This window comes from Sus scrofa, chromosome 17, assembly GCF_054392235.1.
Source record: "Sus scrofa isolate SSC_HxYL_T2T_F1_AM1 chromosome 17, Sscrofa_HxYL_maternal_Yorkshire_Landrace_v2.0, whole genome shotgun sequence".
Lineage (NCBI taxonomy): Eukaryota > Metazoa > Chordata > Mammalia > Artiodactyla > Suidae > Sus > Sus scrofa.
The window spans coordinates 18,366,871-18,394,645 of NC_139399.1; the positions used below are offsets into that span (position 1 = coordinate 18,366,871).

General features: G+C 45.7%; 2 protein-coding genes across 12 annotated transcripts in view; both read left to right on the plus strand.

The window, feature by feature from the left end:
- The window catches only part of IKBKB (inhibitor of nuclear factor kappa B kinase subunit beta), a 59,449-nt gene extending 51,138 nt beyond the window's left edge, over nucleotides 1–8,311 (plus strand). For 4 of the 6 annotated variants that reach the window (XM_085002510.1, XM_021077170.2, XM_085002509.1 and 1 more), the window contains 3 exons: nucleotides 849–976; nucleotides 5,933–6,023; nucleotides 7,063–8,311. In XM_085002510.1, coding sequence (XP_084858636.1) covers nucleotides 849–976; nucleotides 5,933–6,023; nucleotides 7,063–7,125 — 282 coding nt within the window. In that variant the 3' untranslated portion in view covers nucleotides 7,126–8,311. 6 annotated transcript variants of the gene reach the window in all.
- A 7,586-nt stretch (nucleotides 8,312–15,897) lies between these two features.
- POLB (DNA polymerase beta) overlaps nucleotides 15,898–27,775 on the plus strand; it is a 31,699-nt gene continuing 19,821 nt past the window's right edge. For 2 of the 6 annotated variants that reach the window (XM_085004421.1, XM_085004424.1), the window contains exons 1-7: nucleotides 15,898–16,131; nucleotides 16,456–16,513; nucleotides 19,184–19,469; nucleotides 20,702–20,768; nucleotides 24,450–24,524; nucleotides 25,307–25,365; nucleotides 26,834–26,883. Coding sequence is in view for 1 of the 6 variants with exons in the window: in XM_021078254.2 (XP_020933913.2) it covers nucleotides 16,071–16,131; nucleotides 16,456–16,513; nucleotides 20,702–20,768; nucleotides 24,450–24,524; nucleotides 25,307–25,365; nucleotides 26,834–26,883 (370 nt within the window). In the remaining 5 variants the exon portion in view is untranslated. Of the gene's footprint in view, nucleotides 16,132–16,455; nucleotides 17,278–18,703; nucleotides 19,470–19,759; nucleotides 20,769–24,449; nucleotides 24,525–25,306; nucleotides 25,366–26,833; nucleotides 26,884–27,775 lie in introns of all 6 variants that reach the window. The other 4 variants (XM_085004422.1, XM_085004423.1, XM_021078254.2 and 1 more) reach the window with 4 other exon arrangements.

The following is a 27,775-nucleotide window of genomic DNA, read 5'->3' on the forward strand; positions in this document are numbered from 1 at the left end:
CCTCATGGAACATGATGGTCCTGGGAGGAGAGGAGTGACCTCCATCACAGTCTCAGACGCAGAGCAGGAGTTGGGGGGATGGACAGACAGCTGGGTCTCCACGGGAGATGATCAGTGAGGAAGACATGGCAGAAGGGCAAAGAGCGAGGTGAAACTGGGTGTTTGAATGGCTGGGTGAACTTGGCCCTGGATGTTCGGTTGGCTCAGAGCATGTGGAGCTGGATAGGTCCCCAGAATAAGAGCCTGAGGGGGAGGGAGGAACGATGGGCCAGTGGGAAGCTCCTGGGGCCAACAGAGGAAGTTTGCTGGAGCTTGGAGAGGGACCGGGGTGAGGCGGCAGAAGGTGCTGAGAAGGTTGCAGAGGTCACAGGTCATGTCGGGACTGCAGGTGTGAGAGGTGTAGGAGCTGTTGGTGGAAGGCCTTGGCTCTGAGATGGAGCTGCCACAGCCTGGGCGCCTGGCTTTCCTGCTATCCCATGGATGAGGCGAGTTACAGAAAGTCGCTTGGGATCTTTATGTGTCTGTCTTCTACGTGGAAAGAGTAAACACACCTTCTTTCTAGCTTCCTTGTAAGAGTTTATCAAGCAATCAAACTGATGAAAAACAGGGCCTGCAAATACAAGCCCTCAACAGGGAGACCCTTTTATCCAGAAGTGCACATGTGGGTCCAGAAACATTTGCTGGACTGAAACGCAAGCCCTCAGATAGTGATGGTGACCCGTCTCCTCCAGGAAGGGCCTGTGTCTTGAGGCCAGTCATCGTGAGAAAATACCCTGGCGTGGATGCAAGATTTGAGTCATCCCCTTGTTCCGAAACCGTGCAGCTTCCTTTCTGGTTTTGTCCTCTAGAGCAAGGTCCGTGGTCCTGTCAGCGGAAGCCCGGACAGCATGAATGCCTCTCGCCTGAGTCACCCCAGCCAGCTGATGTCGCAGCCCTGCCCTGCCCCCGACAGTTTACCTGAGGCCATCAAGAAAAGGTAGGTCCCCAGAGTTCCTGTGGTTGGCTTAGTGTTAACTAACTTGACTAGTATCCATGAGGATGAGGGTTCGATCCCTGGCCTCACTCAGTGGGTTAAGGATCCGGCATTGCCGTGTGGGTCGCAGATGTGGCTTGGATCTGGTTTCGCTGTGGCTGTGGTATAGGCTGGCAGCTGTAGCTCCGCTTCAACCCTTAGCTTGGGAATTTACAAATGGCATGGGTGGGAAAAAGAAAAAAGAAAAGGTAGGTCCCCCTCAGCCGTGGGATGAGCAGCAGGTATGGGTGTGTCCAGAGGTCGTGAGAATGGAAGTGCATGTTTCTCAGACAGGCCATGTCACCCATCAGCGACTCTGCATCCTTGGTGTTTTGTTCCATGTGTTGGGTGCTGTGGGGGCAGATGTGTTTTGCTCTCAGATCCCCTCTTGACTTGCTGGCTAAAGTTTCCCTGTCTTTGGAGTTCCCACTGTGATGCAATGGGCTCAGGATCTGACTGCAGTGGCTGGGGTTGCTGGTGTTCAGTCCCTGGCCTGGCACAGTGGGTTAGGGATCCAGTGTTCCTACAGCTGTGGTGTAAGATGCAGCGGTGGCTCAGATTCAGTTCCTGGCCCAGGAACTTCCATATGCCACGGGTGTGGCCATTTAAAAAATTCTCCCTGTCTGAAGGTTGGGTTGCTCATTGCTGAATGGGCGTATGGAAAGTGCTGGTCAGTCCCATGGTGTCCTCTGTTCCATCCATCATGGTCGGCTCTCTGGCCGTGCCCTGTGCCCCAAGGCATCGCACCCCCCCCACCCCATCTCCACTTTGAGTCACAAGTCACAGATCCCTCCCTGCCCTGCCCATTGCATGCACTCCTGCCAGAAGTGGGAGCAGCACCAAAGCCCATACGGTGAGGTTTTCCTCCCTGCTTCCTATCTCTTGTGCTGCCTCCAGGCCCTCTTTCGTCAAATCAGTCTTCACAGAAGACTGTTTTGTCCAAGTTATTCCTATTTGGTAACCGGTCAGGGAGTCCCACTGCCTCAGGGATCAAGCCTGAGCCTTTTCAGACCTTCCCAGACCCTCTCCAGGCTGATCCCCTGTCCCGGCCGGACGCCTTGCTCTGGCCCAGGGGGTCTTAAAGTGTGGTCCAGACCAACAGCATCAGCGAGTACTGGGGAATCAGTGGAAATGCAGGTTCTGGATCAGGGGATCAGGGTAGGGCAGAGCAGTCCTGTGTTTAACCAGCCCCAGCTGGTTAAAGTTCTGCACACTAGGAGTTCCCTTTGTGGCTCAGTAGTTAACACATCTGACTAGGAACCATGAGGTTGCAGGTTTGATCGTTGGCCTTGCTCAGAGGGTTAAGGATTCTGTGTTGCTGTGGCTCTGGCATAGCCCCGCGGCTACAGCTCCGATTCGACTCCTAGCCTGGGAACCTCCATATGCCATGGGAGCGGCCCTAGAAAAGGCAAAAAGACAAAAAAAAGTTCTGCACCCCAAAGTTCCACAACGAGGGCTCCTCCAGCCCTTAGAGCCGTCGGGCCTCTGCTCCCCTCTGCTTTCCCCTCCCCCAGCCCTCCCGCCTCTGCGTGGCCATCACTCTCCTCCTGGACCCCCTGTAGAGTTTTTTTGTTTGGTTGGTTTTTTTAGTTATCTTTTTTTTTTTTAGTAGTTATTCCCCCAATACAATTTTTTTTTTCTGCTGTACAGCATGGTGACCCAGTTACATATACATGTATACATTCTTTTTTCTCCCATTATCATGCTCCATCATAAGTGACTGGATATAGTTCCCAGTACTACACAGCAGGATCTCATTGCTAATCCATTCCGAAGGCCATGGTTTGTATCTGTTAACCCCAAGCTGCCTGTAGAGTTTTTGTTTCTGGTTCATTCTCTTACACAGCACCTTCTCTGTGCCTGACCCCAGGCCCCAGAGATGGTGAAAATCAAATCGGTTCCTGTGGGCAAAACCTAGACGTAGGAAATAGGTTGGGAGTTCCCATTGTGGTGCAGCGGAAACAACCCGACTCGTGTCCATGAGGATGCAGGTTTGATCCCTGGCCTCAATCAGTAGGTCAAAGGATCCAGCGTTGCCATAGCTGTGGTGTAGGTCGCAGACTCGGCTCAGATCTGGTGTTACTGTGGCTGTGGCATAGGCCAGCAGCTTCAGCCCTAAAAAGGCAAAAAAAAAAAAAAAAAAAACTGAAAAAAAGAAAACATGTTAATGATTGCCCAGGGCAGGTGGGAGAGGGAATGGGAAATGACTGACACCAGGCACAGGGTTTCTTTTTGAGTGATGAAATGTTCTAAAACGAGTTCCTGTAGTGGCGCAGTGGTTAACGAATCCAACTAGGAACCATGAGGTTGCGGGTTTGATCCCTGGCCTCCTGGCCTCGCTCAGTGGATTAAGGATCCGGCGTTGCCGTGAGCTGTGGTGCAGGTTGCAGACTCGGCTCAGATCCCGCGTTGCTGTGGCTCTGGCGTAGGCCAGCGGCTACAGCTCCGATTCCACCCCTAGCTTGGGACCCTCCATATGCCGCGCAAGTGGCCCAAGAAATGGCAAAAAAAAAAAAAAAAGACAAAAAAAGAAAATGTTCTAAAACTGGATCCGTGTGATGGTCACAGAACTTTGTAAGCATCCTAGAACTTCCAAGTTGTACACCTTAACTGGGTGAACTTTATGGCTTGTAAATTTATCTCAATAAAGCTGTTTGAAAAACTCCTGCACTTGTGGAGTTTTGTAGCCTATGCTGTTTGGGATTCTAACTTCTCTTCCCGACCTCTTGTAAGCTCCTGGAGGAAGGTGACCAAGAGGTCCAGCTGTGCCTCTTACAGGGCCTCTGGGGCTGGCACCAAGCCTGGTTAGTTGCCCGTGGGTGGGGCCAAGCAACCTCGCCCTGTTCCTTCCATCAGTGACCCCTTTACAGTGAGAGGAGGAGCTTCAGGGCCCTTCCTGGACTAGTCACGTTCCCTCCACAAGATGCTCAAAGCACTAGAAAAGCCACCCTGGGGCCACAGGCTGCTGTGTGGCTCTCCTTGTCCTAGAGCAGAGGTTAAAAAAGGACAGACAGCCTGTTTGCCTGTCCCTTGTGTCACCACAGTCCGGTGGGTGCATTTCTTATCAGGGAAAAGGAGAGAGCATGGTGAATGTATCAGTCCCAGAACTCGCTTCTTCTAGATCTGAAGGAGCTGTGGAAACCTGGGGAAAATGGGTGGTCTTGTGTATTTTTTCCATTTCCAAAATTGGAAAATGTGATTTGGGAGAGGTTTTGTTTTCTTGTTGCTGTTGTTGTTGTTTTTCCTTTTTAGGGCTGCACCCGCAGCATATGTAAGTTCCAGGCTAGGGGTCCAGTCGGAGCTGCAACTGCAGGCCTGCGCCACAGCCACAGCAACAACAACAGCAATGCAAAATCTGATCTGTGTCTGCAAACTACACCTTAGCTTGCAGCAACGCCAGATCCTTAACCCAATGAGTGAGGCCAGGGATTGAACCTGCATCCTCAGGGACACTATGTTGGGTTCTTAACTCACTGAGCCACAACAGGAACTCCTGGGAGAGATCTTTGCCAGTTCAGAGAGAATCTAATTAAGTCAGGAGGAGCTCTTTGACTTCTTTCATTAAGCAGGGATCTCTGCTTTTTCATGTGAGCATTAATGGTCCCAGATGGATTGGGACTTAAGAACAGGGTTTAATGAGATGAACGAAATCACTTGAGCAGTGACATGGCGGGGGTTTTTTTGTTTGTTTTGGCTTTTTAGGGCTACGCTGGTGGCATATGGAAGTTCCCAGGCTAGGGGTCAAATAGGAGCTATAGCTGCTGGCCTGTGCCACAGCCACAGCAATGCCAGAGCCAAGCCTTGTCTGTGACCTTCACCACAGCTCACGGCAACACCGGGTCCTTAACCCACTGAGTGAGGCCAGGGATCAAACCCACATCCCCATGGATACTGAGCCACGACGGGAACGCCAACATGGAGTTTTAAGATACTCAGCATCAGGAGTTCCCGTCGTGACTCAGTGGTTAACAAACCCGACTAGCATCCATGAGGACACGGGTTCCATCTCTGGCCTTGCTCAGTGGGTTAAGGATCCAGCGTTGCCGTGAGCTGTGGTGTAGGTCACAGACGCGGATCGGATCCTGCGTTGCTGTGGCTGTGGCTGTGGCTGTGGCCAGCAGTTGTAGCTCATTGGACCCCTGGCCTGGGAACCTCCATATGCCGTGGGTACAGCCCTAAAAAGACAAAAGACCAAAAAAAAAAAAAAAAAAAAGATACTCAGGAGTTCCCGTCGTGACTCAGTGGTTAACAAACCCGACTAGCATCCATGAGGACACGGGTTCCATCTCTGGCCTTGCTCAGTGGGTTAAGGATCCAGCGTTGCCGTGAGCTGTGGTGTAGGTCACAGACGCGGATCGGATCCTGCGTTGCTGTGGCTGTGGCTGTGGCTGTGGCCAGCAGTTGTAGCTCATTGGACCCCTGGCCTGGGAACCTCCATATGCCGTGGGTACAGCCCTAAAAAGACAAAAGACCAAAAAAAAAAAAAAAAAAAAGATACTCAGGAGTTCCCGTCGTGGCGCAGTGGTTAAGGAATCCGACTAGGAACCATGAGGTTGCGGGTTCGGTCCCTGCCCTTGCTCAGTGGGTTAACGATCCGGCGTTGCCGTGAGCTGTGGTGTAGGTTGCAGACGCGGCTCGGATCCCGCGTTGCTGTGGCTCTGGCGTAGGCCGGTGGCTACAGCTCCGATTCGACCCCTAGCCTGGGAACCTCCATATGCCGCGGGAGCGGCCCAAGAAATAGCAACAACAACAAAAGACAAAAAGACAAAAGACAAAAAAAAAAAGATACTCAGCGTCAGAATAATTGTTCTTTAATTTTTGAAATCATGTCAAAAGCACTGAAGCGTATTTGTAAATAGTCGTATCACCTCTGGAAAATTGATATGGCCCACTTTCTAATAATCCGCTCGTTTCCGGTAGTGAAGACCTCGTGGCTGAAGCAAACAGCCTGTGCGCCCAGCTGGAAAATGTGCTGCAGGACACGATGAAGGAGCAGGACCAGAGCTTAAAGGTAATGGCCTGTGGCCCAGCTGCTCCACGCCCTTTCTTCCTGCAGCAGATGAGAGAGAGCAGATAGGCGACTTCCTCGCTCTCAGTGCACATTAGGATTTTCTAGTACATGCTTCTTACCGTTCACCGTAATAACAATGCTGACGGGTGTTGAGTGCGCACAGGCACTTGACATGTGTTATGTCATTTAATCCTCACCATGCTTATCTTTAGGCGGAAGGTAGCATCACTGGGAGAGGGCCTCTCCCCGCCTCCCCACCCCCTGGGCTCCCCTGTGCCGTTGCTGAGCATCTGTGCGGTGGGGTGCAGTGCTGGACTCTGGGGACAGAGCAAGAGCCCGGCACCACCCCACTTCTCAGGGCCTCAGAGCTCAGCTGTCAGCAGGGCTAGTTACAAGGAAGCTAACTAAAGAAAAACAAGTCCCAATGCAGGGACGTTAAAACAGAGCTGAAATCACTGAAAAGATGCTAATTCATCCCCTGGAATCTCTAAGTGGCCTTTTCCTGCTGGTTACCTTCCTCCCCTCTCCCACCCCTCCCTGAACTTCTCAGTTTGGGGAAGAATGGAGGCAGGGGAATACCGCCAATTGTCATCACCTCTTACTTATTCTTCTCTGGTTCAGGGCTTTCAGTTCTTTTCTTGCTGCTCTTCCTCCTCTGGGCCCTGGGTGTTTTGATCCTTTCATTGCCCATTTGCACTTCTGCCAGAGGAAAGGGAGTGTGGCCAGACCATTTCATCTGGTGCGGCTGGAACTCCAGGGCCAGGATTCCCCTGGGTACCACCTACCCCCAGTGAGCGTAAGGGCCGTGAGCTGCAGTGATATTCAGATGGTCTTTCTAGACTCTCAGGGCCTCTAAGGCTGTCTGAAAAAGAGTCCCTGTGCCGTTTTGAATATGCAGTTCTAGCCCAAGGGTCGCTTGCAGAGAACTGCACTGTCATTAACGAGAGGATCTAAATCTCCTAAGTTGTGCGAGGAAGAGGAAACCACCCCGAGGTGTAGAGGTGGCTGCTGTATTTCTAACGAGCCTGTTGACTTTTAGTCCCTAGACTGGAGCTGGCTGCAGGTGGAGGAGGAGCAGAACAGCCTGGAGCAGGCCTCGTGACAGTGGATGGCCCTGACCTTGATGGGCGGCCTGGCTGTGGCATGTGACCGTCACCGTGGACCAAGAGTGCGGCCCTCCGTGGGCCCTGCCAGCAGTCTATCTGCACACGGGACATCGTCCATGACAGAGGCCAGCAGATGCAGACACCAGGCGTGGGCGTCTAGGAAGACAGAGCCTTGGTGGCCACTCCTCTGCTCGGAGAAAAAACTGCTCCAAGTGCGGTTGCCCCTCAGACCCCTGGGCGCATGTCTAATGTGACTTTCAGGACAAAGTCTGAAGGGTACTTGGTGCCAGCCGTCCCCTTCTGACCCCTCCTGGTCTCCCGAGGCCCAGGTCCACCTGTCTTCACTGCTAGTGTCTCATCTGGATTCAGTGTCTCTGAAACAGAAGTCGTGAATTCAGCCCGGCCCCGTCCTCCCTCTGCCTCTCCTTTCACTGCTGCTAATGTTTTCCTGCTCCCTGTGACCTTGGTGGCTGTCCCTTCCTTCAGCAGGGCTGCAAGTGAGTGCCATCCACCCCGTCTGTAGTCCTGCCAGCCACAGAGCCCCTCACTAGACCGGAAGGGAGGAGCAGCTCCCTCCCTGTGGGTTCCGGAGAGTCTCTGGCAGGAGTTGCCATGGAGAAGGAAGAAGGAAAAGATGGGTGTCTGTCACCCATTAGTCTGCTGACCTCAGCGCCAAGCCTCCCACGTGTGCCTTCGGCAGGGGGTGTGCCAGGAGGCGGTTCTCACCTCTTCTAGCAACTTCTATTACAAAGTCGATTTTTATTTAAAAAATAGATTCTCTATTTTGTGACACAACTCAAATCCCACACTCTATTTTTACAATACCTCCAGTTAGGACTTAACGAACTTACAATGCATGTTCAGTGGAAAATTGTATGAAATTGCATAGTGTCTGAGCAGACTGACAGGGCACCAGCACTGCAGCTTTGACATTTTGCAAGAACAGCAGGCAAGCAAAATGAGTTCAGACGATAACAAATAGGCAGGTTGGGCTGGAGAAGAGAGTCGGACAGGAAGAGTTTCACCGAAGGCCTTCCATGGAGGCAGTACCGTGGGTGTCCTGTCAAGTAAGTTTGAGAACCGCTTCACACTTTAACTGCCTCTTAGAAATTTACACCGTGCACTGATTCATTAAAGTATCTGAAAGTCCTGTGATAATAAACTGGCTTAACTCTGTGTAAATCCACCATTTATCCAACTCATTTTACAGTAGAGCCTTTTTTTTTTTTTTTTTTTTTCCTTTTTCTCCCTCTGTGACTATAACATTGATAACATCCCAAAGCACTGGAGTTTGGGAAAGCGTGATTCTGGAAACCCTGGTGAGGAACGCAGTGGGAGATGAGACCAGAAGGGGAGGCCTGGACAGGTCAGGTCTGAAGGGAATGGATGTTGAGCTATGAGTCAGAGGCTGATTTTATGGGCAATTGGAACTCACTGAAGAATTTCAAGCAAGAAAACATCATCATCAAAGCTAATGTTTAAGAAGATTAATATGAGTGGAATATGCTAATTGGCTGAAAAGTAAAAACTCTGGAGGTGTGACTTGCATTTTCAGAAAGGTGGAGCAGATGTATTTTCCTATTCATCCTGCTAAGTACAGCTGAGATCCTTGGACCTTATTTATAAATATAAGAAGACTTCACTGGCTATCACTGTGGCTCAGCAGGTTAAGAACCTAACATAGTGTCCGTGAGGATTTGGGTTTGATCCCTGGCCTCCCTCAGTGGGTTGGCCATCCCGCATTGCCATGAGCCGTGGTGTAGGCCAGCAGCAGTAGCTCCGATTCAGCCCCTAGCCTGGGAACTTCCATATGCCGCAGGTGCAGCCCTAAAAAGAACCTGACTATTATCCACAAGGATGCAGGTTTGATCCCTGGCCTCCCTCAGTGGGTTAAGGATCCACTGTTGCCGTGAGCTGTGGTGTAAGTCACAAATATGGCTCGGATCTGCTGTTACTATGGCTGTGGTGTAGGCCGGCAGCTGCAGCTCCAATTCCACCCCTAGCCTGGGAACCTCCATATGCCACAGGTACAACCATAAAAAGAAAAAAAAAAAAAAAAAGACTGAAAGGTAGTGAGAAGGAGGCAGACCAGCTAGGGACCTCAGCCCTGAGCAGAGACAAGGTGGTAAGGTCCTGGGTGTTCCTTTTGCGTCTTGTGTCCATGACGGATACCAACAAACACAAATGGAGATGCCTGCTCTCCAGCTGTGACAGCCTGACCTAACCCAGCTGTTAGGGTCCTAGGCCTGCTGTGACAGCACCACAAATTACGTGGCTTAACACAGAATTTGTTCTCACAGTTCCAGAGACCAGAATTGTGAAATCAAGTCCTGCAAAGTCCCTAGGGGAGATTCCATTCCCTGCTTCCTCCAGTTCCTGGTAAGTCCAGGAGATCTTTGACTCATGGCTGCATCTCTGCCTCCGTGGTCACAATGACACCTCTTTTTCTATCTGTCAGATCTCCCCTATGTGCCTTTTTTTTTTTTTTTTTTTTTTTAAAGGGTTGCACCTGTGGCATTATGGAAGTTCCCAGGCTAGGAGATGAATCAGAGCTGCAGCTGCAGGCCTACACCACAGCCACAGCAACACGAGATCCAAGCCTTGTCTGTGACCTACACCGAAGCTCATGGCAACAGTGGATCTTTAACCCACTGAGCAAGGCCAGGGATCGAACCCATGTCCTCATGGATACTAGTGGGGTTTGTCACTGCTGAGCCACAATGGGAACTTTCTCCCCTGTGTGCCTTTTATAAGAACCTTATGATTAAATTTAGGGCTGATCTGGATAATCTGGGATAAGTACCTCTTCTCAAGAACCTTAATTTAATCTCATGTTTTACAATACAAAGCACTATTTATAGATTCTGGGGATTTGGATATGGACATTTCTTCTTGGGAGGCCACTATGTAACCCCCCCACCCCCAAATTCATGTTCATCTCATGAGCAAAATCTATCCATCCCACCCTGAAAAGTCTGAACCCAAGACATAGTCAACTCCAAGACCAAAATATAAATATCATCAGCTCTGGAGTTCCCATCATGGCTTCGCAGGTCACCAACTCAACTAGTATCTATGAGGATACAGGTTCGATCCCTGACCTTGCTCAGTGGGTTAAGGATCCAGCGTTGCTGTGAGCTCTGGTGTAGGCCGACAGCTGCAGCTCCAATTTGACCCCTAGCCTGGGAACTTCCATATGCCACACAGTTGGCACTTAAAAAAAAAAAAAAAAGTTACCATGGTGAGATAGACACGTGACAGACAGTCCCACTCCAAAAGGGAGAAATTCAAAGGAGTCACCAGCCCTATGCAAGTCTGAAATCTAGCAGGGTCAATTCCATTAGGTTTCAAGTCCTGAGAATGATTTCCTGACAGTTGACCCTCTGTCCAGTGAACCCAAGGCAGCTTCAGAGGCCTCTGCCTCTGCACTCACTACCTCAAGGCCTCAAGGCCTGCTCCTCCAGCCACTGCCTTTGCACCTATCAGAATATGCCCTCAGAATCATTCTTCCTTTTTCTTGACAGCTAGCAGATGAGCTAGCAACCAAGTAACTCTATCAACCATTTCCTGCCTGCAGAGTTTAAAGTCCAAAAGACTTATTTCATCCTCCCTCTGTCCTTTTCAGTCCAAGCCTATTTCTGCTGTTATAACAGTCTCAATAATCTCATGGGTCTCCTGCATATGCCTTGGGGTCCACACCTTTAGACAAAAGATCCATAGGTCTTTGTTGGATAACCCACCTCTATTCCTGGCTCCTGCTGAGATGACTGAGTGGGTCAGTGAGTCACACACATAATCTCTTCACCAAAAGATTGTCCAGTTAAACTCTTGGATTTCTCTCTAAAACAAACTTTTCCAAAGGTAAATTTCTCCAATTTTAGCATCCTTTGCCATATGGATAAGTAGCAAATCTTCTAAATCATCAAATCCTGCTTCTTTTCTCCTTAACAGTTATTTCTTCAGTTTATTTCTTTTGTTTTGCATTTTACTATAAGCAGCAAGGAGAAATCAGGATGGCTGCTTCTATTCAACTCCTAGCCTGGGAACTTCTATATGCTGCGGATGCAGCCCTAAAAAAGACAAAAAAAAAAATTCTGGCAGGATGTGCTCCCTCCAAATGTTGTAGGGGAAATATGTTGCTTTCTTTTTCCTGCTTCTGGTGGCTCCACGTGGTCCTGGGCTTGTGGCCACACTGTTCAGTTTCTGCCTCTGTGGTCATATTGCCTCCTCTGCTATCTATCTATCAAATCTCCATCATTCAACTATTACAAACACACTTGTCATTGGATTTAGGGCCAAGCCAGATAACCGCAGGTAAGCTTCTCCTCTCAAAATCCTATTTTGTTTAATCACCTATTTTCCCATTGTGGCTGAGTGGGTTAAGAACCCATGTGGTGTCCATGAGGACATGGGTTCGATCCCTGGCCTCGCTCAGTGGGTTAAGGATCCAGCATTGCCACAAGTTGTGGTGTAGGTAGTAGATGGGCTCCGATCTGCCGTTGCTGTGGCTGTGGCAGATCGGATCCCTAGCCTGGCAACTTCCATATGCCACAAGTGTAGCCCTAAAAAGACCAAAAAAAAAAAAAATTAAGAATCACTTATTTTGCCTGATAAGGTGATGATATTCACAGATTTGGAGAATTAGAACATGGGCACATCTTGGGGCAGGACTGAGGGGAGGGGAGCATGCAACCCCCTACATTACCCAAAGGGTCAGGACGAGGACAGCCTAGCAGAACAGAAAAATATAAACAATAACCACTCTGTCACAGCCACACACCACAGAAATCGCTGGCCCCACCCCCCTGCTAGCAAAGAACAAGGGGGAAGCTTAAGTTTCCACACACAGACTGTAATTAAACTCCACACTGGAGTGAGGTCAGAGAAGACGGAGTGAGAAGTTCTCATTGATTCCGGATGGTAACAAAGCCTCTCCCAATGTGTCAGTGGAGACCACCCGGGGAATGCCCAGCAAGAATGAGGCACTCCTGCCCCTGTGCCCCCCCCCTCCCGCCCGTGACAACAGAGACCTACCAGGGGGCCTAAACTCCCATTGCCACCCAACAGGAAGAGCCCTTCCTTCTCATATGTGGAAGGAGCCCAGTGAGAAGCCTGGGTGTCCACTCCCACTTGGTGGTAATGAAACAGTACCCTGCCAGATCTTTTCACAGCTGGGCCACCAGGGGACTCCTGTTTCAAATAGTTTCTACCTGAGGAGAAAAGAAAACCAGCAATGGACTCGAGAATGCCCGAGTCTTGTTCAGGACTGTGACAAGGATGCCACTCCTTGGGTTCAGACTTGAGTGATGAGCAGAAGGCAGCCAGGCAGCAGCCTGAACAAGAGACAAGCCCTGAAGCAGGTACTCAGTAAGGACACGTGTGTCCTAGACAAAGCGGCAAGTGGCAAGGAGTCACGTAGGGGAGTTGGTAAGAGTGGATCATGGGACGTCTTTGAAAGGAGTTTGGATTTTACTCCTAAGTGCAATGTAGAGGGTATTCAAGCAAATGAATAACATAATCTGATACATGTTTTTTTTTTAAAGTCACTCTTATATCCAGTCTCTTGGAATAGAACATGATGGAAGATTATGTGAGAAAAAGAATGTATATATGTGTATGCCTGGGTCACTTTGCTGTGCTGCAGAAATTGGCACAACATTATAAATCAACTATACTGAAATTGGGAAAAAAAAAAAAGGAAAAGAGTTCCCGCTGTGGCTCAGCAGGTTAAGAACCCAACTAGTATCCATGAGGATGTGGTTCTACCCCTAGCCTTGCTCAGAGGGTTAAGGATCCGGTGTTGTTGTGAGTTGCAGTGTAGGTCACAGGTGGCATTGCTGTGGCTGTGGTGTAGGCCAGCAACTGTAGCTCTGATTCGACCCCTAGCCTGGGAACTTCCATATGCCACGGGTTTGGTCCTAAAAAGACAAACAAGAAAAGAAAATCACTCTTGGTCCTATTTGGAAAGGGGCCTTCAGGGGAAAAGCGCAGAAGTGGGAAGCCTACTGAGAAGCTAGGAAGTAACTAGGGAGTGAAGTCATGGTAGATTGGACAAGGGTGGTGGCAGCAGAAGTGATGGGAGGTAATTCAATTCAAAATACTCTGGAGACAGGCTAGACCAGACCTGCTGACAGATTGTGTGAGGTGTGAAAAGAACAATTAAGAATGACTCCAGGGTTTTGGCCCAATGGCAGAGTGGATTAAATGTCATTGCGGGGGGGGGGGGGGGGGGAATAGGGGGTCTGGGGGAGTTAAGGAGAAGTTGGTGGGGAAAGAATCAAGAGTTCTGTAGGACATTTTACCTTTGAGCTGCCCACTATGGACAAGTAGATAGGTCCCCTGTATAGTTTGATATCTGAGACTGGAGCTCAAGGGGGATCAGGGCTAGAAATATACACTTAGGGGATTTCATGCTAGACATGGCCTTTGAAAGGGTGAAACTGGACAGGGTGGAAAAGCTAGTTAGAGGATCAAGGCCTGAGGCACTTTCCCATGAAGACTGGAGAGTGGCGAGCCAAGGAACAAGCACACCCACAAGCAAACAAAACAAAACGCTGGAGGAGTTCCCATTGTGGCTCAGTGGTAACTAACCCAACTAGTATCCATGAGGACTTGGGATCCCTGGCCTTACTCAGCGGGTTAGGGATCCAGTGTTGCCATGAGCTGTGATGTAGGTCGCAGACGTCGCTTGGATCTGGCGTTGTGTTGATGTGGCGTAGACCCGAAGCTACGGCTCCAATTCAACCCCTAGCCTGGCAACTTCCAAATGCTGAGGGTGTGGCCCTAAAAAGAAAAAACACTGGAGAAGGAGTGGTTAGTAAGGAACAGTAAGGAACAAGGGCAACCCAGAGCAGAGGCTAATTTAGGAGCCAAGTGAAAACAGATTATTTCAGGAAAAGTAGTTGAGTGGATCCAAGGTTACTGTTTAGTCCAAGAAGATGAGAACAGAGCATTGATTAATTTCCTTGGATTTTTCTGGCACTGATCTTTTAACAGTTAGTGTAACTCATATAAAAAGTGATCCTAAGGGTTCCCACTGTTGTGCAACAGGATTAGTGTTGTCTCTGCCGCGCTGGGATACAGGTTCAATCCCCAACCTGGCACAGCAGGTTAAGGATCCAGCGTTGCTGCAGCTGTGGCGTAGGCCGAAACTGTGGCTGGGCTCTGATCCCTGGCCCAGGAATTTCCATATGATGCCAGGCAGCCAAAGAAGAAGAAGAAAAAAGTGATCCCACAATTGCCTAAAGTTGTAACTGTCATTATTCAGAGGTGAAAATTTTTTTATTTAATGAGAAATGACCATTCATGAGAACAAAATAATATGAATACAACTGGAATGGAGATTGCATAGGAAAAAGGCAGAACGGAGAATATCTAAATGAAGGTGTGGATCAAGGTGTTAAGAAGTTTTAGAAGAAAGTTAAAAGGCAAGGGATAAGGAGATGATGCAAATATTTACCAAAATATTTACAAATGCAATATACAAAAAAGGGTTAGTAGTAGTAGTTTAAAAATGTAAGTTAGAAACAGACAACTACCCCATTAGAAAAATGAGCAAAGGATATAAATAGGAAATTCACAAAAGAAGACATACAAATGTCCAAGAAGCATAATGTTAAGGTGTACACTTGTATTCTAAAAAACCAAACAACCTCCCCCAACAAAACCAAAAAACAAAAAACCCAGGCATGACCTAACCACAGAAACTAATTTTATGTAATTATTCCATTGTCAAAAAATGACGGGGATTTTAAAAGGACTGGATTAGAAGATTGGAAGTATATGTTCCAAAATATGAGTAGTGGTTAAGCTGGATGGTGAGATAATCATTGATGTTCATTTTCTCTTCTCCTATACATTTCTGATTTTGCTACAGCAACCATGTATCATTTTGCGAGGCTTTTAATTTTATTTACATACAAAGCAATTGCCTGGAATTGGCAGTTGAGTATGAACCTCAGGAGTTATACTTGGAAATTAAATAGTGCTGTTGCCACATTTCCATTTCTCAAGCAGAGCTGTAAATTTCTCAGATATAGGTCATTATGTTGTAATGGCAGTTACACTGCTCATTATCTATCTAGGTTAATGACTTTTCCCTTCTTATTGTTTTGTTTTGTTTTTCCACTTCCGCCCCCAGTGCAAAAAGAGCAGAACAAAAAAATAAAATTATCTTCCGACATTGGTTGGCATATCTGCCAAAGAGTTTAGGCTGGGGGCATTTCCTATGATCCGCAGACTTCATTCCAGGCTCATGCAGCAACCTTACAGGACTCCTCTACAGAGTGGACTGCACTGCTATCTCGCAGCAAGTTTGGACAATGTCTGACGCCAGTGTTACAACTAATCAGACATAAAGCACGTGATGCATCCAACACCTATTACTGTGCACATATGGTATGTATTCTACCCGCATCCCACCATCTTACATACCCCACCGCCACCTGAGGTATTGACTTTAGAGTCAAAACCCAACTGCCCCTCAAGGGAGAGGATTGCAGAGAAACATACTGGGAAGACAGGTAAAACGTCTTGAGTCAGAAATCCAGGCCCTCCCTTAGGAAACCCATTGGGATGTAATCCTGGGGCATCCAACTTCCGTCCGCCAAATCCAAGCTCTGGCCCAGCCTCTCTTCCAGATACCCATTTCTCTCTCGCTCCACCGCTAGCCCCACCCCATCCTCTGCACCGGCCCCGCCCCGCCCACCTTAGCACCGGCCCCGCCCACCCTGGCAGAGGCCCCGCCCCGAGCGCGTGACGTCATCAGCGCGCCACGCGCCGCGCCCCCTGTCAGAGGCAGCCATTGTTCCGCCGGTCTCGCTGGCTTGGCGGAGACCATGATGGTCCTCCCCGCTCTCCAAGTCCCGGCCCTTACTTAAAGCTGGGAGAGGGGGCTTGTCGCCGGCTGTGAGCGCGCTGCGGTCCTCGCGTGCAGACCACCATGAGCAAGCGGAAGGCGCCGCAGGAGACTCTGAACGGAGGCATCACCGACATGCTCACAGGTTAGTGCCAGCCGGGTGCCGCAGGCTTTCTCCTCTTCTCCCTCCCCATTGCCTTCCCTTCTCTCTGTCCTCGCTCGACAAGCTCAGGAATGGGTTGGCCCCTCACAGCGCGGAGTCTGCCTTGCAGATCTTCCTTCGGCGCCGGTGCTGATTGTCAGCCCTGCTGGGGGACCCTTGCGTCACGCTTGGGTTGCCCTTGGCCTGGCCGGTTTACAAGCAGGGGTCACTGTCCCTGAGAAGCTTTTAGGTCCTCTTCCAGGAAACTCCGTTCTCACTTGTTTACTCGTGGTTCTTGCTCACCCGACTTTCCTGTTGCCTTTTCAGAACTCGCAAACTTTGAGAAGAACGTGAACCAGGCTATACACAAGTACAACGCCTATAGGTGAGACCGTGCGGCGTTCTCTGGGATGTGTGGCAGTCAGCCGGGCTGAGGGTCTAGTGGATATTTGGACCATCTGCAGGAGGAGAAAAAAACAAGAACTGAGAGTATTGACTTTGGTGGCACCTTACTGTGATACTTCTGGGAGAATTTGGGCACAGCTTTGTAGGATCAATTTTGATTAGTTGCCAATTCTGATTGAAAAAAGGTTAATACCTGTTTTTCCCGTCATCAAATGTGGATTACTGAAAATGCAGTTTAATTTTAAGCCATAATGAGAGAGTGGGAGGGGTCTGTGTTGAAAGAAGATATGGTTCAAGGAAGTCTTTCCGTCTGTTTGGTCTGTGGCTAATCTGTTACCTTTTTGGATCCCGTCCTTGTCCTTTTCTTTTTTAATTGAAGTATAGTTGTTTTACAGTGTTGTGCTTATTTCTACTGTGCAGCATCCTTGTCCATTTCACCAGGGGCTTTATTCTAGCCGTTAATACCACAACCACCTCTGTCTGCCCCCTTAGCCTGTCCAAATGCTCACCTTTTTTTTTTTTTTTTTTTTAATGTCTTTTTGCCATTTCTTGGGCCACTCCCACAGCATATGTTGGTTCCAAGGCTAAGGGTCCAGTCGGAGCTGTAGCTGCCAGCCTACACCAGAGCCACAGCAACTCGGAATCCCAGCCGCGTCTGCAACCTACACCACAGCTCATGGCAACGCCGGATCCTTAACCCACTGAGCAAGGGCAGGGATCGAACCCGCAACCTTATGGTTCCTAGTCGGATTTGTTAACCACTGAGCCACGAGGGGAACTCCAATGCCTCAGCTTTTAAAAGCAAAATCAAAGTAAACTTCTTAACTTTCTTCTACCCTCTAGCTAGCGCCTTTCTCTTTCCTCCACTTTGCAGTTAACCTTGAATAATCTGAATTCCTGGCCTGGATTTCCTCATCCCGTCATTCCTCCTCTCACTGCAGTATAATTTTCATCCCTCTATTCCTCTGAAAAGGTTCTCACCCATATCTCATCTCACTGGACTCTCAGTGATGTTCACCTTGACTTGCATGATGGTACAACCTTCTGTTCTTTCACCTCTTCTATCTTACCTTTTAATGTTGTAGTTCCCAGAGGTCTACACTTAGCCCATTTTTCTCACTTTTCAGTCTTTCCTTGGCAGTCTTACATTCTTGGCTTTGAACACCATTTATGTCAGCGACTCCAAATCTGCATCACATTGGGCTTTTCTCCAGATGTTCAAGCCTGTATTACCTTTATCTCTATCCTTTTCTCTACCCTTCTTCCTCCCCCACAACATAGTTATAAACTGATTACTCTCCCTCCTTTCCTTACCTCCTGTGAATTCCTGTAAAAGTAATTGCACTATCATCCACACATTTGATGATCTCAAAATCAGAGAGATAGTCAACCCTATATTCTGTCTGAGTCTCAGCAGGCTTCAGAGGAGGTATTTAGTTTTGAAGGAGCCCATCAGGAGATGGAGGAGAGGAGGAACAATTTAGAGAAAGGAAACAAAATAAGCCATGGCATTGAAACATGAAGGAGTATAACATTTTCTAGGAAGTCAGTGATTCAGTTTGCATAAGGGGTATAGTCTGAGGAGGAAATAAGTCTGGAAAAGCAAATGATAGCCTACCACTCCTGCAGGCTCCTCCTCACCCCCCCCAAATCCCCATATACATTTTTAATTTATTTTTAAAATTTTTATTTTTTTTTCAGGGCTGCACCCATGGCATATGGAGGTTCCCAGGCTAGGGTTATAATCAGAGCTACAGCTGCCTGCCTATGCCACAGCCACAGCAATGCAGGATCCGAGCCTCATTTGTGACCTATACCACAGCTCACGGCAACACCGGATCCTTAACCCACTGAGCAAGGTCAGGGACCGAACCCGCAACCTCATGGTTCCCAGTCGGATTCATTTCTTTCTTTTTTTTTTTTTTTTTTTTGTCTTTTTGTCTTTTTGTTGTTGTTGTTGTTGTTGCTATTTCTTTGGGCTGCTCCCGCGGCATATGGAGGCTCCCAGGCTACGGGTTGAATCGGAGCTGTAGCCACCGGCCTACGCCACAGCCACAGCAACGCGGGATCCGAGCCGAGTCTGCAACCTACACCACAGCTCACGGCAACGCCGGATCGTTAACCCACTGAGCAAGGGCAGGGACCGAACCCGCAACCTCATGGTTCCTAGTCGGATTCGTTAACCACTGCGCCACAACGGGAACTCCCGGATTCATTTCTGCGCCACGATGGAAACACCCCCGTATACATTTTTTTTTTTTTTTTGCTTTTTTTCAGGGCTGTACCCAAGCATATGTAGGTTCCCAGGGCTAGGGTTCTAATCGGAACTGCAGCTGCCGGCCTACAATGACACGGCAATACCAGATCTGAGCCACACCTTTGACCTACGCCACAGCAACACCAGATCCTCAACCCACTGAGCAGGGCCAGAGATTGAACCCACATCCTCATGGATACTAGTCGGGTTCGTTACCACAGGAACTCTCCCATATACGTTTCTTTTGATGTGGCCAGAGTAGTCTTTTGAAAATGGTTATTTGCTCTTGTTATTCTTTTACATCAAATAATTAAATATTTATCTCGAAATAAAGCCCAAAAGCATCATGACATATAAAAGGCCTTTCATGATTTAATTCTTCTTCCTTTTCAGGCTTTGTGCCATAGTGCCAATTATGTGGAGCTCTTTGCTATGCTGAAACAGTTTCCTCCACAAATCATCCTCAACCCACCTTTCCAGACTCATCATCAGTAATACGCTAATAGAGAAGTTGAAATCCAAATCTAAAGGTTACGTGTGCTAGAATAGATGAAAAACTAAGGCTCCAAAGACTACCCGGTATTTATGCCTCAGTGCACAGCTACATTTAGCATTGGAATTATATGCCATCATTGAGCTCCCAGGTGTATCCAGTCTTTCCACCAGATTACTGAGCTAGGTATGTGTGGAGACGGGCAAGGATCAAGGTCACTGCTTTTTGTAGAATTGAAATGAGAACAATGAAAAGAAGTGGTATCAGGACACGGGAACATAGTTTTAAGTCATGGATTTAAAAATAACCATCCAGGAGTTCCCATTGCGGCTCAGCATTGATGAACGTGACGAGTATCCATAAGGATGTAAGTTCAATCCCTGGCCTCGCTCAGTGGGTTAAGTATCCGGTGTTGCCATGAGACCTGAGATGCGGCTCAGATCACGTGTGGCTGTGGCATAGGCTGGCGGCTATAGCTCCAATTGAACCCCTACCCTGAAAACTTCCATGTGCCAAAGGTGTGGCCCTAAAAAGCAGAATTATTAATTAATTAAATTAAAATAACCATCCATAAGCCAGTTTGTTACCTAGTAGTTTGAATACTACTAGGTGGCACTTCTTTTTTGTATTTATGTGGCACATTTTTTATGAAAGAGTTATGAATACATTTAAAACTATCAAAAGAAAAAAAGGCTTGATGATGTTTTCCACTTAATCTCCAAAAGGAAAGGTTACTGGTTTCCTGAATCTCCCTAATTTTACATATACAGTTGAGATTATATTATTATTTTTATTTATTTATTTATTTGCTTTTTAGGGCTGTACCAGCGGCATATGGAGGTTACCAGGCTGGGAGTCTAATCAGAGCTTCAGCTGCCGGCCTACACCACAGCAACATGAGATTCAAGCCCTGTCTGCAACCTACACCACAGCTCATGGCAACGCCAGATCATTAACCCACTGATCGAGGCCAGGGATTGAACCCGTAACATCATGTTTCCTAATTGGATTTGTTTCCACTGCACCATGACAGGAACTTCAAAATTATGTTATTCTTAAGTGTGAGAATTTTTGTGATACTTCTGAAAGTTAGATATGCAGGTGGTTTGTCAGCTCATTGAGTTTTTAGTTTTGGGGTGGATTTTTTGGCCATACCAGCAGCATGTGGAAGTTCCCAGCCAGGGATTGAACCTGCACCACAGCAAGGGGCAATGCCAGATCCTTAACCACTAGACTACCAGGGAACTCCTCATTGAGTTTTTAAAATTTTACACAGATAATGGAAAACTAGTTATCTTAGTGAAAGTTTAAGCTGCATATTTGTTTGCGTGTATATTCCAGGTTAAGAAAAATTAAGACCTCACTGGATTTCTAATTAGTTCCTTTTTTTTCTTTTATTTTTTTTTTTTAACTTGTAGAAAAGCGGCATCTGTGATAGCAAAGTACCCACACAAAATAAAGAGTGGAGCAGAAGCTAAGAAACTGGTAAGTTTAGCAGGCAAGTTGATTGACGAGCTTGCACAGGTACCAATTTGATGGGTTTCCACAAAATGAAATTTGCCTCTGAAGCTACCTTGACCGCACAGGCAGATTTCGCTACTTTCTCAGAATCATATTAATGCCATTTCAGGCATGCTTTTTCAAACTCAAAGCGGGTTTTTTTGGAGGAGGGGCTGGATTTAAAAAAATTTTTAAAACATGTAATTACAGTTTTCTTCTCTACTTAACCATATATATATGTACTTATTCTCACACTGAATGTCACCTTTGGGTGTTAGTCCTCAAGAAGGGTGTGGTAACAGAGTGGTGCTGGCAGTCCCAGTTTCTAGAACTTTAGCCACATATCTTGGTAATTTGTATTAATATCACTAAGAATATCCTAGGAGAGTCTACCTACTGATAAAAGATTCTAAGTTCCTCGGAGTTGCCGTCTCGGCTCAGCAAAAATGAATCTGACTAGTATCCATGAGGACACAGGTTTGAGCCCTGGCCTTGCTCAGTGGGTTAAGGATCCAGCGTTGCTGTGAGCTGTGGTGTAGGTCACAGACACAGCTCGGATTTGGCATGGCTGTGGCTGTGGCCAGCAGCTACAGCTGTGATTCAGCCCTTAGCCTGGGAACTTCCATATGCCGTGGGTACGGCCCTAAAACGGCAATCAATCAGTCAGTCAGTCAATCAAAAGATTCTAAGTTCCTCAAGATTAAGGACCATATCCTATCCATCTTTTGTTGAGGAGGTCAAATTGACATGGCTTTTTGATTAGTCCACGTCCTGATTGTTACCACTTTCTGTTGTTCTTTACCCATTTGTGTTTCTTAAAAGTCCCTAGAATTTAGGTGTTAACATTCAGTTGTCTTTAATTTTCTCATGAACATCTTCAGAGTGTGAGCAATAACTGTCCTTCTATTTTCATCTTTCAGAGTCAGAACATTATCATAAATTTTATACGTCTTCTATTTAAGTGACAGATTATCCACAGTAATTATGTGCCTCATCTTCACCTTGAATTTATTATTCAGTACAAATTAAGCTCTGGTGTGTAGGTTTTAGATCCTTTGTACCACAAACAGTTCTCACCATCAGTGTATCCTCCCCAAATAGACTAGCCAAGCAAGTTCTAAATACATTAGGGCTTTTTGGTTGTTTTTTTTGCCACAGCTGTGGCATATGGAAGTGCCCCTGTCAGGGATTGAATCTGAGCCACAGCTGTGACCCAAGCCGCTGCAGTCAGATTCTTTCTTAACCCACTGTGCCACAACGGGAACTCCCTAAATGCATTAGAGTTTAATTCTGAGTTTCTGTCTTGGTCATCTGACCTAGTGTTAACCTTAGGAGCCATTCTGTTCCCTTTTTTATCATCATTGAATATCCTTTATGTTAATTGCAGATAGTCTGCTCATTTATTAGAGGCAAACTTCTGACAAGTTCTCATGCATTTCATCCCAAATCTGAGTTTATGGTATATCCTTAACAATACCACAGAAGGATCCAAAATTCCTTTTGCACAGGACTGGACTTAATATGAAATGTCATCATTATTCCTTTTCACAGTTATTTTAAAAACCACAGACCTACTTTCTGGCACATATGAGTGCTTCTCAATAGTCTAGAAATCTGAAATTTCCAGAATGAGTGTTTTGCCTTTTATTCCTTAATGTTAGGTGTAGAAACTACTCTAGGCTTAAATTGCTTTATGTATCTTACGTATTTTATGATACAGGAAATGAGAAACTCGAGCAGTTTCCCCTTTCTATTCTACTTCCTAAATTTTTTTGTTCATTCCCACATGGGATTGCTGTTTTCAAAGCTTGAGTGTGCGTTCAGGAGTCTTGAGACCCTCATTAAACATTAAATAAATCAAGAATACAGAAGGGTGCATTTAAGGCTACAAGACAGAACTGATACACGTTATGCATGTTGAACATTTAGCTGAAAAGAACCAGTAAACATGAAGAAAAGTTCATCCTTGCTAATAATCAGAGTCACAAATTCCAACAAGGTGCTGTATTGTGTCTACCAAATTATTAAATACAATAGTGCAGACAGAAATGTGGGGGAAAAACACTCATTTACTGTGATCAAAGTGTTGGTCAAAGCTTCTGTTGTAGAGCAGTGCTGCCAGTATGGTCAACATGAGCCACATTTGGCTAGTTGAAACGTGGCTAGGGTGACTGAGAAATTGAAGTGTTAATTTTTTTAATGTAAAGTTAAGTTGTCACATGTGGCTGGTTGCTTCCATGTGGGCCTGTGCAGTTTTAGAGCAGTGATTCTCAAGGTGTGGTACCCAGACCAGCAGCATCAGCATTGCCTGGGAACTTGTGAGAAACACACTGTTCATTCAGACACTCCAGGGTGGGACTTGGCATTCTGTGTTTTAAACTGTCCCCCAGGTGATGTGGTGTGTGCGAAAGCTTGCAAACATCATTCTAGAGGAATGTCACAACAGCATTTTTATAGTATCAAAAATTGGAAGCTATCTAAGTGTTCTGTAGGGTATTTGTTAAGTAAATTACAATACATTCATATATTAACACACTATGCAGCCATTAAAGATGTAGTTGTATTTATATATTGATACAGAAATTTGATCATGATGATTTTTAAGTTAAAGCACTTTACAAAGCAGTATGATTCTGTTTTTGTAAGAAAAAAGTAGGGGTGTGTTTGTGTATATATATATGTATGTATATGAATGCACACACAACTGCTTATGTGTGTATGTATAGAATGACTTCAAAAAAGAAGTCACTGTGTAGCAGATGTTAAGTGGCGAGGTTATAGGTTATTTTAATTTTCAGGGTGATGAAATCAAGTGATTTTAATATTTTTCTTTTTGTGATTGTATGTTTTCTAATTTTTCTATAAGAAAAGTTAATTTTTAAAAAGCAAGAGTCGGAGTTCCCGTCGTGGCTCAGTGGTTAACGAATCCAACTAGGAACCATGAGGTTGCGGGTTTAATCCCTGGCCTTGCTCAGTGGGTTAAGGATCCGGCATTGCCATGAGCTGTGGTGTAGGTCGCAGACACAGCTTGGATCCTGAGTTGCTGTGGCTCCGGCGTAGGCTGGCGGCTGCAGCTCTGATTAGACCCCTAGCCTGGGAACTTCCATGTGCCGCAGGAGCAGCACAAGAAATGGCAAAAAAAAAAAAAGACAAAGCAAGAGTCATTTATAACTATCTTATTAAGGCTTCTCACTCACCAATCATTCAAACATTTTGTCTTTGGGAAAATATATATGTATATGTATATTTTTTTGTCTTTTGTCTCTTTTAGGTGCCATACCCGCAGTATATAGAGGTTCCCAGGCTAGGGGTAGAATCAGAACTACAGCTGCTGGCCTACACCACAGCCACAGAAACGTGGAATCTGAGCTGCATCTGTGACTTTCACTTCAGCTCATGGTGACGCCAGATCCTTAACCAGCTGAGCGAGGCCAGGGATTGAATCCGAGTCCTCATGGATACTAGTCAGGTTCTTTAACCACTGAGCCACGACAGGAACTCCCAGGAAAATACGTTTTTACTGGTACTCAATTTTCTGTGTCCTTTGTTTCAAGACTGGTCATGTAATGATCATTGGTTTTTCATTTCTCATTTTTTACTTTATCTTTCAGTGATTTGGGAAGCATTATATTTTTGTGACTTTTCTATTTTTAATTTTCTCTGTAGCCTGGAGTAGGAACAAAAATTGCTGAAAAGATTGATGAGTTTTTAGCTACTGGAAAATTGCGTAAACTGGAAAAGGTAAAAAATTTTAACTTATTTGTTATTTGGTTATAGTGTCTGCCTTTAAGGCAACTCTCGTGTAGCACCATTGCAGGGTAGATGATGTCACTTACCCTGATGAGACTCAGTGGGAAAAGGGAGGAGTAGTTTATGGCTGTGTAAGTGTCCTGTATTTTAATTTAATTTAATTTAATTTGTTTTGTTTTGTTTTTACTTTGGCCATGGCATGCAGTGCCTTGATGTGGGATCTCAGTTCCCAAACCAGGGTCTGAACCCAGGCCACAGCAAATCCTAACCACTAGACCACCAGGGAACTCCTAAGTATCCTGTAATTTTAAATTTTGAGTATCATTCCTAGAAAATGTTCACTTATTTAACGTGGTGTGTAAGAGACTGTTAGCTTCTATGGTAGAATTACCTCCTTATTTTTAGTACCATTTAGAAGGAAAATTATAAACTTTGACTAAATGATAGTTATCTTTTAGAATTTCAGTGCTTAAATTCTCCTAAGCATTTTTATGGTTTTATTTCACCCTGATGATAATAATTATATCACTCCTGATCTTTTATGAATAAGCGTTTTAAAAGTATTGGATAAAGTGGAGACGACACATCTTCATCTGCTTCCTGTCTCACCTGTAAACACTGGGGTTGTGTATGAAGACTTCTGCATGGTTATCCAAGTGGATTTAAATGGCTCTTCAAGTCTCTTAGCGGACTGGTGTATTTCTAGTAAAATTATTGAAGTCCTCAAAGCATTCCTAGATCATTGTTAGACTTTTTTTTTTTTTCTCTTAAAGATTCGGCAGGATGATACAAGTTCATCCATCAATTTCCTGACTCGAGTTAGTGGCATTGGGTAAGAATTATTTCTTAAGCAGACACAGTAGTAGGATTGGTTTTTTGTTTTTTGTTTTTTTTTTATGTCAGCCAAACTTAAAGTACAGGCTGTTTCCCTTCAAAACCTGTACTTTTCCACCTCTGCCTTTGCCCGTGCAATTCACTCTTCCATATAGTAAATGTCCGAGGCTGCTGCTTTGCGTGCTGCCTCTGCTTTAAAGGCCCCATTCAAGGCACTTGCTAGCTCCTTCATGAATCCAGTTTGAGTCCCAGCCAGATATAGGCTCTCCTTCCTCTCAACTCCATTGGCACTTGCTCTGTGGACCTATTATCACTCCCTCCAGATTGTGCCTCTTGTGACTCTTTTAGCTTGATATCTACCTTAAAGGTTTAAGGTCTTTTTCCATAGCACCTGGTGCATGAGCTTGGAGCAGGCACTCAGGTATTTCCTAATGAAGTCTTCTTTGTCTTAAATTGAGCTAGCAGAGGCGTCCTTGACACTGGACAGAGTAAAGCTTAACACTGAAATAGTAGGGCTGTAGTGCTTTACTTAACTCTCACCTTCATGGAATGAGGCATTCTTTTAGATATATGATCCTTATTCCTGAATGGCAACATTTTGATGAAAATTCTTTTATTTTAAAAAGTATTTTAAAATCTATTAAATTCCTAAACCAAGTATACTGAAAAGGAGCGTGACTCCTTGGAGACCCAGAGCAATGATAAAATGTTAGCATGTGTTTCAGAGAGCGTCTGTTCCATTACTCTCTTCCTCCAGGCAAGAAAACTGAATTCAGGACGTGAGATGACTGTGGCAGGGCCAGATTTAGAAGCTGTGTCTCTCAACTCCCAATGCTGATCTGCTATTTTTGTGCCTCATTGCCTTGCTGATATGACTGTCAGCTTCTCTGCCACTTAGTTTCTGTACCAAGGCTCTTTGTCATTAAAATCTCAGTTTAAAAATGTGTCATCTGAGAGGCCTTTCTTCACCATCCAGTCTAAAGTAGACTCAGCCACTCTGGCGTATTACCCTATTTTAATTCATCTTCCTGAAATTTTTCTCTGTTTGTATATCTATTTATTATCTCTCTCTACACACTGTAGTATAAGTAAGAAAGACCAGGGCCCTTATTTGTCACATTCCTGCTGCAGTTTCAGTACTTAGAAGAATATCTGACACATAAGAGGCCCTCATTAAATCTCATTTGAATGAATGACTAGTTTTCAAGTGCCTGTATGTCTGTTTTATGAATAAATTAAATGAGTATTATGACACCCAGTTACTTAACACCTTTTTCTAGATTAAGGCTTCAAGAAGTTCTCTTTAGAAAAATAGAACATCACTAAAGTAAACATGCAACAGTTTAGCAGGTCTTTAGCTCAACAGTAACTCTTTATGTTTGACAAGAGAAAATCTAACTGGTTATTTCATAACATAGATCCTGAGTTTCACTTGGTATTAAGGTAATGATTTTCTTTCTTTATAGTCCATCTGCTGCAAGGAAGTTTGTAGATGAAGGAATTAAAACATTAGAAGGTGAGTATGTACAGTAGGTCCCCCAATATCAGGCCAAGTGTGGCCCTGAAGGAGCGTTAATGCTCTTAACAAACTGGAACTAGAAAAACCCTTTCTCAATTAGTAGGTACACATGATAAGATTTTCTTTGTAACTCTACAGTGGAGAATAGGTATAAAGTGTAGTTTATATTCCCATTTTAAACATGTTTGGGTCTCTAATTCAGAAGAAAATCAAGAAGAGCAAGAAGTGGCTTCTGGGAGTTCCCATTGTGGTGCAGCAGAAATCCAACTAGTATCCATGAGGACACGGATTCAGTCCCTCGCCTCACTCAGTGGGTTAAGGATCTGGCGTTGCCATGGGCTGTGATGTAGGTCACAGGTGCGGCTCAGATCCCAAATTGCTGTGGCTGTGACACAGGCTGGCAGCTACAGCTCCAATTCGACCCCTTGCTTGGGAACTTCCATATGCAAAAAAAGAGAGAGAGAGGTGGCTTCTTAGTTTAAAGGCAGTGATTTCACTTGCAGATTTTTAGACAGTTTAAATTGCTTTTGTTTCTTTAATAAAATATTAAACTTCAACCTAAACGCCTACACATTCAGCCTAAAAGCAAGTTATATATATTGAGAAAAGTTGTTAAGAGGCTTACAATGCTTATTGAAGGGGTTTTTGCTTTCAAAGAAGTGATAAAAATAGAAGTCAAGAAATTATAAAACATTTTCCTTAAATCTAATACAACAATCTTTTAAATATAATTCATCTCTTCGTGCTTTCAAAACCTATACCACATAGATTCATTTTAGCACACCTGCGGCATTTGGGGATTAATATTTGTAGGTTCAACTATTTGTTAACAACCCAAATGGTTAGGTGGACAGACTTCAGAGACTGACCTGGGTTTGAATCCAGTCTC